The sequence below is a fragment of the Bufo gargarizans genome, chromosome 7 (genome assembly GCF_014858855.1).
Source record: "Bufo gargarizans isolate SCDJY-AF-19 chromosome 7, ASM1485885v1, whole genome shotgun sequence".
NCBI lineage: Eukaryota > Metazoa > Chordata > Amphibia > Anura > Bufonidae > Bufo > Bufo gargarizans.
Window position 1 is genome coordinate 46,228,671 of NC_058086.1, and position 12,069 is coordinate 46,240,739.

Here is a 12,069-nt window from a genome sequence, read left to right on the forward strand (position 1 = left end):
TTTTAACTGATGATCTATCCTCTGGATAGATCAGCAGCATCTGATCGGCGGGGGTCAGACACCCGGGACCCCTGCCGATCAGCTGTTTGAGAAGGCAGCGGCGCAGGCAGTAGCGCCGCGGTATTCTCGCTGTTTACCGCAGGCCCAGTGACGTCACGACTAGTATCAATGGTCTGGGCGGGGCTAAGCTCTGTTCACTTAGCTTAGCTAGAGGATAGATCATCAGTTTAAAAAAAACTGCAGAACCCCTTTAGCTTGATAAGAACCTAGCTGAAAACAACTGTTCAGCGGTGCCGCCTGCTGGTCATAATTGGTATAAAACACAACCCATATTTAAGGCTTTCAATCCCGGATTTCATGGCTCATTCTCACAGTAGTGCAGCCTCAGACTTTTGGCCTGTATATTAAAGTGGTCATATCTTGGGATACCTGTCTGTCAGAAAATCACACACCTCCCTGGATGATCGTAGAATGACAAGATAAGGAAGATGAGCAGGATTTACATTACACGGACACAACAATGTGGGAATAACACAGGAGGTGTGAATGGGCGGAGAGAAACGTAAGGGAATTCATCTTTCCTGCCCCCCCCCCATATATATTGGGGAGCAGGGATAGGTAGTTTTAACTAGTTCTCCAGTAAAATAAATAAATGACAAAATTTCTAGTTAGAAAAATACATCAACCTTAAAGGGCTATTCCGCTTAGAGCAAATCATCCCCTATCTACAGGCTATTTTTACACTAGCGTTTAAGTTTTCCGGTATTGAGTTCCGTCATGGGGGCTCAATACCAGAAAAAAAACACTCCAGCTTTGTCCCCATTCATTGTAAATGGGGAGAAAACTGAACAGAACGGAAAGCTCAAAAATGCATTCCGTTCCGTTTCGTTGCGTTCCCAGACCGGAGAGCAAACCGCAACATGTTGCATTTTGCTTTTCGTCCTGGGAAACTGATTAAGACGGATCCGTCATGACCCCCAATGCAAGTCAATGGGGACTGATCCATTTTCTCTGACACAATAGAAAACGAATCCGTTCTCCATTGACTTTCAATGGAGTTCATGACGGATCCGTCTTGGCTATGTTAAAGATAATACAACCGGATCCGTTTATAATGGATGCAGATGGTTATATTCTCAGTAACGGAAGCGTTTTTGCTAAACCTTGCCGGATCCAGCAAAAATGCTAATGTAAAAGTACGCTAAGGGACTTCTGGAGACAGAGACGTATGGCGCTCCGCTATCTCTCGCAGTCCAACAGAAATGAAAGCAGCGGCAACGACCATCCTCAACTGCCGCTCCATCCATAAGGTGAAATACAGGACCCTTCTTGTGATCAGTGGGGGCCCCATCAGTCGGACGCCACAATCAGATATTTATTCCGTATTAAGGTTACAGAGAATAACCTGTTGTTTCTGGAATATATCTTTAAATATATTATACAAAGAATCTTATATTTCTTTATGTCTAGAATGTTAGATATCAGAGAAAGAGAGATTGGATGGATAGAAAGGCAGATAGATAGATAAGACTAATATAGATAGATATGATAAAGATGGATAGATCAAAGAATAGATAAGATAGATATATATATATATATATATATATATATATATGAATATATGAGAGAGAGAGAGAGAGAGAGAGAGAGAGAGAGAGAGATAGAGAGAGATAGAGAGAGAGAGATAGAGAGAGATAGAGAGAGGTAGATGATAGATAGATAGATAAAAAAGGCTCTAGCATTGAGCCGAAACGTTGCACCGCACGGGTGATTAAAGGAGTTATTTTCTTATAACCTATTGGAGTGCCGTTCATTTTTCAGGACTATAATTGGGGTAAGAAGCCTATTCCCTTAAGGACGTGCACCCAGACTTGCTTATTAGCCAGTGCCACCATTTTTTCATTGATAGATACATAGATATGAGATAGCTAGAGTTACCAATAGGGGAGAAATAGTAACAACCTTTTCCACTGACGTGAACGCAGTAATTCTATATATGATGCAGATTTGGTTGATCACAGGAAAAATAACAATAATACCTTAAAGTGATGGGGAAATTCTGTCTTCTGAAAAATACAACAAAATTGTTTCTCACCATCGCTTTCCACAACATCAGGACCTAATCCAGATGTGACGGGGGTGGGGGACTCTCTGTATGGAGGGGGCAGCTTCATTGGTGGTGGTGGCGGGCCGGCAGGTATCGGAGAGACGCTCTGCATCGAGTGGGGAATACAGAAAAGTGGTGGAGAATGTCATTATGTCTTCACACAGCAGTCAGCACAAAATACATCATATTTCGTAAAACATCAAAGAACAGTCTAAAGAAAAATATCAAATAGAAAATAATAAATAGAAAAAAAAAAAAAAAACTTCATACAAATTACAAATGGCAGCAAAATACAAAAAGGAAGTAAATGCAAGAAGACCTACAATCATGACAATATCGCAGTACAGCATAAGAGCAAGAAATCTCTGATACATAATTAAAAAATAAGTTTATGTTCTACTACAGCCACATGTGAAACTAAATAAATGCATGAAATGGGAAAACTATCTGGAAACAATATAAAAGATTACAAAAATGAAAAAGTAAAAGGATAAAAAAATCTTTAAAATATTAAAAACTTTAAATATATAAAGTAAATGCAATACATACAATTAAAAAAAAATCTAATCTACACATGAGGACAAGAAATATCATGAAAATGTTAATGTTCTGCTACAACCTTGAGCAAAAAAATCAATTTAACACAAAAAAACATAAAATCATTTGAAAAAAAAATAATGACCAGAAAATGGAAAACAAAAAAAGTGAACAAGTGAAAAATAAAATGATTTCCTCTGGGTTACCTGGCACAATCGCAGGCAGCGGGCGCAGTAAAACTTCGGAGAATCGCCAGGATTCAACATCATACCCGTTATGGAGAATAAACTAAGCCCTCTCCCATGTCTTGTATTTCACAGGACATCTATTAGCTCTCCGGACGGAGGGTTATATTTGGAACACAAATACCAGGTTTTATTTAATTATGCAATAGATCTCTCTGCTAATAGCAAAACGCACTTATGGGAAAAGGGGAATACATTGTAACAAAAATCCAGCAAGGCCAGAAACAATGGGTGCATTCCTGAGAGAAGGGCCTGAAAATGGTCCAATGCCATGTTGAAGCAGTGGGAAGAGACAAACCAAGCATGGCACTGGGCACCAGGAGCAGAGGAAATATGTCACTGGGCAGTGGGAAGAGAGGAAATAATTATGCTGCCGAGTACTGGGAAGCGAGGAAATAAACATGCTGTTGGGCATTTATGGGACTGCCTTGTTTCTGCAGGTTAAACTTCTCAAACACCTGCATAAATCTCCTGACCAAAAACAAGCAATGCAAAGCCATTCAATTCACTGTAAAACAGGTTGTTTTTATGGATTGCAGCAACACGCAGGCCAGACCAGGGCCAGTAGGCACAGCCTTACCTACTCCTAACAGGGAACATGTGGCGGGTCAACTGTCACTGGATTCTATCCTCATTTTATAACTTTTAAAAATGTTCTGATTCTAAATAGAATAAGATTCTGATCAAAAACAACACAACAAAAAATAAATACATAAAAAAGATTCCAAAAAGTAACAGTCACGAATATCCAGTAAGAAGACACATTTGGTAAGTAACGAATGACATGCAATCAGACAGCTGATTAGCTGCGATAATTAGTGGGTACTGGAGGCAGATTCTGAATATCAATGCTACACTTTGGGAAATCATTTAATTGAATAAGTTCCTGTTTACTTAAAAGTGAATGCCATCTGGAGAAGCCTCGAGATGTGGAGTAGAAAAAAAAACGAAAAAAAAAACAAATAAAGTCAGAACATAATAAATTAATGAGAAATTAAATAAAAAATAAAGAATAGACGAGAGCGGAGGATAATTAGAGCACAGGCGCTGTACTAATGACTTAGACCATCAGTAAAAACAGAACACGTTGCGATCATTTGTAATGATTAATTTGTCATTTGGCAAAAAAAATATCTAAAAATCATAATCTCCAAAATATTGCTAATCTGAACTCAATGGTAAAACAGCAAGTATCCCATACACCTTATATATGTACAGTGGTGGCAGCCATCAGATATAATAAACCAATATCAGCTAAACATCATGTGACCCCAAATGTGCAACATTGTACAGCTCTGCATCATTAATACACGGTTAACTAAACTCAAACATAAAAAGCTGAAAAACTGTATACTCCTTCTGCTGGTGCAGTCACTGTGTGCATACATTACTTATCCTGTACTGATCCTGAGTTACATCCTGTATTATACTCCAGAGCTGCACTCACTATTCTGCTGGTGCAGTCACTGTGTGCATACATTACTTATCCTGTACTGATCCTGAGTTACATCCTGTATTATACTCCAGAGCTGCACTCACTATTCTGCTGGTGGAGTCACTGTGTACATACATTACTTATCCTGTACTGATCCTGAGTTACATCCTGTATTATACTCCAGAGCTGCACTCACTATTCTGCTGGTGCAGTCACTGTGTACATACATTACTTATCCTGTACTGATCCTGAGTTACATCCTGTATTATACTCCAGAGCTGCACTCACTATTCTGCTGGTGCAGTCACTGTGTACATACATTACATTACTTATCCTGTACTGATCCCGAGTTACATCCTGTATTATACTCCAGAGCTGCACTCACTATTCTGCTGGTGCAGTCACTGTGTACATACATTACATTACTTATCCTGTACTGATCCCGAGTTACATCCTGTATTATACTCCAGAGCTGCGCTCATTATTCTGCTGGTGCAGTCACTGTGTACTTACATTACATTACTTATCCTGTACTGATCCCGAGTTACATCCTGTATTATACTCCAGAGCTGCACTCACTATTCTGCTGGTGCAGTCACTGTGTACATTACATTACTTATCCTGTACTGATCCCGAGTTACATCATGTATTATACTCCAGAGCTGCACTCACTATTCTGCTGGTGAAGTCACTGTGTACATACATTACATTACTTATCCTGTACTGATCCTGAGTTATATCCTATATTACACTCTAGAGCTGAACTCACTATGGACTGAGGGAGGTGCTCATGCCGCTCTACAGAGCACTAGTGAGACCTCATGTGGAGTATTGTGCTCAGTACTGGAGACCATATCTCCAGAAGGATATTGATACTTTGGAGAGAGTTCAGAGAAGAGCGACTAAACTGGTACATTGATTGCAGGATAAAACTTACCAGGAAAGATTAAAGGACCTTAACATGTATAGCTTGGAAGAAAGACGAGACAGAGGGGATATGATAGAAACTGCTAAATACATAAAGGGAATCAACAAGGTAAAAGAGGAGAGAAGATTTAAAAGAAGAAAAACTGCTACAAGAGGACATCGTTTTAAATTAGAGGGGCAAAGGTTTAAAAGTAATATCAGGAGGTATTACTTTACTGAGAGAGTAGTGGATGCATGGAATAGCCTTCCTGCAGAAGTGGTAGCTGCAAATACAGTGGAGGAGTTTAAGCATGCATGGGATAGGCATAAGGCTATCCTTCATATAAGATAGGGCCAGGGGCTATCCATAGTATTCAGTATATTGGGCAGACTAGATGGGCCAAATGGTTCTTATGTGCCGACACATTCTATGTTTCTATATATTACTTATCCTGTACTGATCCAGAGTTATATCATTTATTATACTCTAGGATAAGTAATGTATGTGCACAGTGACTTCACCAGCAGAATAGTGAGTGCAGCTCTGGAGTATAATACAGGAGGTAACTCAGGATCAGTACAGGATAAGTAATGTATGTACACAGTGACTGCACCAGCAGAATAGTGAGTGCAGCTCTGGAGTATAATACAAGATGTAACTCAGGATCAGTACAGGATAAGTAATGTATGTACACAGTGACTGCACCAGCAGAATAGTGAGTGCAGCTCTGGAGTATAATACAAGATGTAACTCAGGATCAGTACAGGATAAGTAATGTATGTACACAGTGACTGCACCAGCAGAATAGTGAGTGCAGCTCTGGAGTATAATACAGGATGTAACTCAGGATCAGTACAGGATAAGTAATGTATGTACTCGGTGACTGCACCAGCAGAATAGTGAGTGCAGCTCTGGAGTATAATACAAGATGTAACTCAGGATCAGTACAGGATAAGTAATGTATGTACACAGTGACTACACCAGCAGAATAGTGAGTGCAGCTCTGGAATATAATACAGGATGTCACTCAGGATCAGTACAGGATAAGTAATGTATGTACACATTGACTGCACCAGCAGAATAGGGAGTGCAGCTCTGGAATATAATACAGGATGTCACTCAGGATCAGTACAGGATAAGTAATGTAATGTATATGCACAGTGACTGCACCAGAGGAATAGTGATTGCAGCTCAAGAGTAAAACAAATGTAACACTGAAATGTATCATGGGGATCAAATGGAGAACAATGTAACTACAGTTTACTGGGTAAGGACCATTATTATGTACCTGTGGCCTGGACTCTGGGCTCCCCTTGTTTGTTGGTTTCACAACGGATAGCAGCTGAAATATACAAGTAACAATCATTACAGTCAGAAAAGTTTGCAGATTTACTGTCGCCTGACATCTGCAACCATGTGTATTTTAACCTACAATAGAAAAATAACAAACAGGAGACACTGGTGATTAGCTCCCGAGACACTCCCAAAATAAATCAAAAAGAAAACGTGTCCCCAGACTAGAGGAGGAGTGTAATTTTAGAGTAAAATATAGCTTTTAATAGATAGGAGACCATTAGTGTAGTACAAATATGTCGTCATTAAAACGGAGATGGTCCCGTTGATAGTAGGTACCCCCGTACTGGTAGTGATAAAAAAAAAATATCCAAAGTGAATAATATATTGGAACAATCTTACCAGATCTACTGTAGGTTTGTCTAATCAGATCGGATTTCATGCAGGGGTCATTTCAGATGTGATCCGGTTGAAGGTGCCCTGGAGGACTTGAGGTCTGTGCAGTCACAGTCATGTACATAGGAGTGGGTGCTGATCCCTAGTTAACCCTAGAGAGAAGGGAGGAAACTGATGTGACCCTACCTATCTACACAGAGCACCCACACCGAAAGGAGCGACCCCATCCGGATACCTGCCCTTATAAATGGCCAATTCCCTGATCTAAGATCCCTAGTGCCCACTCCCGACGTGGCACGTTTCTGTCAATAACTCATCAGGTGAGTAAAAAAAGGGGGTATCAGAGATCAGATATTAGTAATGGCTGCAGCAGTGGTTTGATAAACTGCCTTAAGTCAGTCTAATGCATACAAGGGATAGTTACATAGTTATAAACGGAGTGGCATCCTAGATGATACCTTCCAGTGGCAAAAGGTAAATGCAAAGTCTGCCACCCGGGAAATGGATTTAGCCCATCAGTAAAAATAAATAATATGCCCCTATGGTTAGGGGGGTGCCTACCAGCAGCCACATACTGCCACTAATGGCGTTTTTAAAGAGGCGGCGGCTAGACGCGCGCCTCCCCGATCAGGCCGTCTGCTCCAGCCGCGTCCAGTGCGTATGACGTCATATGCTCGTGTCGCAGTCACGTGGGGCAAAGCCGGATGAAAAAGAAAGGGGAAGTAATGCGTCCAGCGTATCTAAGATACCGCCCGCATCTCGAAGGATGTAATGACGCAACTGTGCGCGTCCATAACAACCCCAGCAACAGGGGCAATACATAAAAAAAAGGGACATTATTTGGCAGGCCACCTCACATCTGGTCAAAGAATGAACGTAGTCATATTGGCCCAGTCAAGGACGTACCCAGATTAGATACTTAACATATATTAAAGACCATCGCGCCCTCGTACTGTACGAGTGATGATATATACATAATTGGTAATAGCGCTAATGGTGGAAATTGACAAAATAATTAAATCAATAGAATAATGAAACGAAAAGTCCCCATCCCCACCATCCACCAGATTGGTCAAGGGAAGAAGGGTAGTCGGCGAATTACAGTGGAATTATAGGGAGAGAACACGAGTACTTGGCGCCCCTATAGAGAGCAGTAGGGATCTTAGATCAGGGAATTGGCCATTTATAGGGGCAGGTATCTGGATGGGGCCGACCCTTTCGGTGTGGGTGCTCTGCGTAGATGGGTAGGGTCACATCTGTTTCCTCCCTTCTCTCTAGGGATCAGCACCCACTCCTATGTACACGACTGTGACTGCACAGACCTCAAGTCCTCCAGGGCACCTTCAACCGGATCACATCTGAAATGACCTCATTGGACCCGGTCCCCTGCATGAAATCCGATCTGATTAGACAAACCTACAGTGGATCTGGTAAGACTGTTCCAATATATTATTCACTACCAGTTAGGGGGGTACCTACTATCAATGGGACCCTCTCAGTTTTAATAACATATTTGTACTACACTAATGGTGTCCGTTAGGACAATTGTTTGATGCCTATTAAAAGTTATATTTTATTCTAAAATTACACTCCTCCTCTAGTCTGGGGACATGTTTTCTTTTTAATGTACAATACAAAAAAGTGAAGCCTCTCGTTTTCTCGTGTATCCAGTTCCTATGCAGACTATGGTGCCTCCATGGTTACAGATTACAAACAAACCCTGTATAGTCTACAGTCATACAGTACTTGGTTACTCCACTCCACACAATCCCAGTTTCTTGCTAAAGTGCATATAGTAGACAAGGGGGAGATGGAATGAAATAACACAGGACTGCAGGAGCAGACTACATTTGTAGTCTGTTATAGAGATGGCCTTGCAGTTCGCCCGGCGGTCGTTTCGCGGCAAACTTTGCGCGTTCGCGATTCGCTGAACATGGAAACATACGGCGATGTCTGCCAGTGCCATATTCTTTTGCATTGCGCCGAACTTTGACCCATGAGACATCCATCAGGTGGGACAGGACAGCTAATTGAGACATTTCAGCACATGGACATACCCCCACCCTATAACAGAACCCGATCTGGACGACATTTTACATTCTGTGTTTTGCCAGTGTAGGGAGAGGTGCTGTGTGGAGCAGGGACAGGCTGTTAGGGACACCAAACGCTAGCTAATAGGGCCACAAAAGTCCTTTTAAGAACTGGTATAGGTGTGCTATCGATAGGTGTGATATACTTATAATATACTTTCTAGCATAGAAAGTATATAGTGCATCTGTGTTGTGCAGCAGTTGTGTGCGATTCTGCTGCGATACCGCAAGTATATAGAGGGACAAGCGTTATTTGAACAACTAATTGCAATGGGTGTGATATACCTGTTGACCCCCGCCAAAAAAAAAAAAGTGATTGAGGGGTGTGATATACCTTCTTCAACAAAATACTGATTAAGGGCTGCGATATACCTGTCGCCCCAAATAAACAGGGTGGTGTGATATAACTGTTGTGGCAAAAAAAAATAAAAAATGGGGCCTGCGAGATACCAGCTTCCACAAAATACTGATTAAGGGGATTGATATACCTTCTTCCACCAAATATTGAGGCCTGCGATATACCTGCTTCCACAAATACTGCTCTTCTCTAGGGACTTTGACACAGGGTCATTTTGAAAATGACAGACAGAGGAAGAGGCAGGCCGTTCCGCAGGGGTGTAAGGGGTCAGGCAGATGCCCCAGACCGGAGCCTAAGTGGTAAGGCTACTTTCACACTTGCGGCAGTGTGATCCGACGATCTGCCGCTGACTGAAAGCATTTGTGAGACGGATTCGGATGCGGATCCGTCTCACAAATGCATTGCAAGGACGCATCCGTCTCTCTCCACTTGTCATGCGGACCGACGGATCCGTCTTGTACATTTTTTCTCATTTTTACCGATCTGCGCATGCCGGAACGACGGATCCGGTATTCTGAATGCCGGATCCGGCGCTAATACATTCCTATGGGAAAAAATGCCGGATCCGGCGTTCAGGCAAGTCTTTAGTTTTTTTCGCCGGAGAGAAAACCGTAGCATGCTGCGGTTTTCTCTTTTGCCTGATCAGTCAAAACGACTGAACTGAAGACGTCCTGATGCAAACTGAACGGATTGCTCTCCATTCAGAATGCATGGAGATATGCCTGATCAGTTCTTTTCCGGTATAGAGCCCCTGTGACGGAACTCTATGCCGGAAAAGAAAAACGCAAGTGTGAAAGTACCCCAAGTTGGAAAAGGCGCATGCGATTACTTTAAGGGTCCATTCACACGTCCGTTGTTTCTTTCCTGATCTGTTCCGTTTTTTGCGGAACAGATCTGGACCAGATCTGTACCCATTCATTTTCAATGGGTCCTGAAAAAAAATCAGACATTGAGCTGTCCGATTTTTGAAAATGAATGGGTCCAGATCTGGTCCAGATCTGTTCCGCAAAAAACGGAACAGATCAGGAAAGAAACAACGGACGTGTGAATGGACCCTTAAAGTAATCGCATGCGCCTTTTCCAACTTGGGGTACTTTCACACTTGCGTTTTTCTTTTCCGGAATGGACCCTAAAGGATGCACCAGAGTTGGTTGAGTGGCTCACTCAGCCTTCCGCTTCTGCACCCTCCTCACTCTCTGCTGTGTGCACCCCCAAACACACCACCACCACTACTACGACCACCATAGCCCCTCCACTCGAGTCAGAGGAATTGTTTTCCCATCCATTCCCAGACCTTACCGATGCGCAGCCATTCTTGACATCGGATGAGCAGGAGGAGGTAGCAACGGCCGCCACCCAGACAGTACCCAGATCACCCCAAGGAGAGAGGTCCCCGCTGTTGCTGCCTACTCTGAGATCTCTGATGTTAGTGGTGATGAAGGTGACGATGATGACGTGTCGATGGACGTCACGTGGGTGCCCACAAGTGAGGAAGAGGAGGGGAGTTCATAGGGAGACCGAGCAGCAGATAGGGAGGATAAGGAGGAGAAGCAGGCAGAACTCACAGGGCACAGGAGGCAAAAAGAAGACAGCAAATGTATCTGGAGCCAGCCATCTACCATGCATGGTCACATCTTATGCTCCCAGGAAGCCGGCACATGGCTCCACAGTGTGGGCTTTTTTTAACGTGTCGGCTGCTGACAATAGTGTTGCCATCTGCAGCCTGTGCTGTCAACGCATAAGTCGCGGTAAGCCCAACACTCACCTAAGGACGACCGCCTTAAGAAGGCACCTGGCCTCCCATAACCGAGCCCAGTGTGAGCAACACCATCAGAATCCACAAAGCCACACTGCCGGTGTTCCACATCCTGCCTCTTCCCTTTCTCCTCTCTCCTCCCATTTGTCCTCCACTCCACCTTCCACCATGCCGTTGTCACGTTCATCTGGCAGAAGGCAGGCTTCCGTGGCCCAAATGTTCGAGCGTAAAAAGTTGAGGATGCCTGATAGCCCTCTTGCCCAACGGCTGACCGCTGGCTTGTCAGAACTGCTAGCACGCCAACTACTGCCATATAAAATGGTGGACTCAGAGGCCTTTAGAAAATTTGTGGCCATTGGCAAACCGCAATGGAAGGTCCCCGGAAGTAAATATTTCTTCCAGAAGGGCATCCCAGAGCTATATGGTCATGTTCAGCGGCAAGTGAATGTATCTCTGGCACACAGTGATACATCTGACCAGACACGTGGTCTAGCAAACACCTTCTGACAGCCGTAAAGCATGTAACCCGTGGCTCCCATGTGGATTTTGTGTTACCGCCACGGATTGCATGCATGCCTGCCCCTTGTCCTCCTCCTACTCCATCCTCCGTCTCCTCCTCGGCTGACTCCTCCTTTTCCACTGCCTCTTCCGCTGCACCCCCCAAGCTCCCCAGAACCTATTCGACGTGCCAGGTGAGACGTTGCCATGCTGTGCTGAGGCTGTTGTGTCTGGAAGCCAAGAGTCACACCAGTCCTGCACTGCTTTCAGCTCTGTGGTCACAGGCGGATCAGTGGCTAACCCCGCTCAATTTTACAGTTGGTAAAGTGGTGTGCGACAACGGTGCCAATCTGCTGAGCGCTCTGAAACAGGGCAAAATGACTCACGTGCCGTGCACACGTCCTGAAGTTCAGCGATTCATTGCCCAATACCCCGGGGTCCAGGACA

The 12,069-nt window shown here is 43.5% G+C and overlaps 1 protein-coding gene across 1 annotated transcript in view; it reads right to left on the minus strand.

Annotated features, from left to right (window-relative positions):
• PATJ (PATJ crumbs cell polarity complex component) overlaps window positions 1-12,069 on the minus strand; it is a 195,574-nt gene that overhangs the window by 78,753 nt on the left and 104,752 nt on the right. The window contains exons 27-28 of the mRNA XM_044302377.1: window positions 6,520-6,573; window positions 2,096-2,213 (exon numbers count right to left, since the gene is read on the minus strand). Coding sequence (XP_044158312.1) covers window positions 2,096-2,213; window positions 6,520-6,573 — 172 coding nt within the window. The remainder of the gene's footprint in view (window positions 1-2,095; window positions 2,214-6,519; window positions 6,574-12,069) is intronic.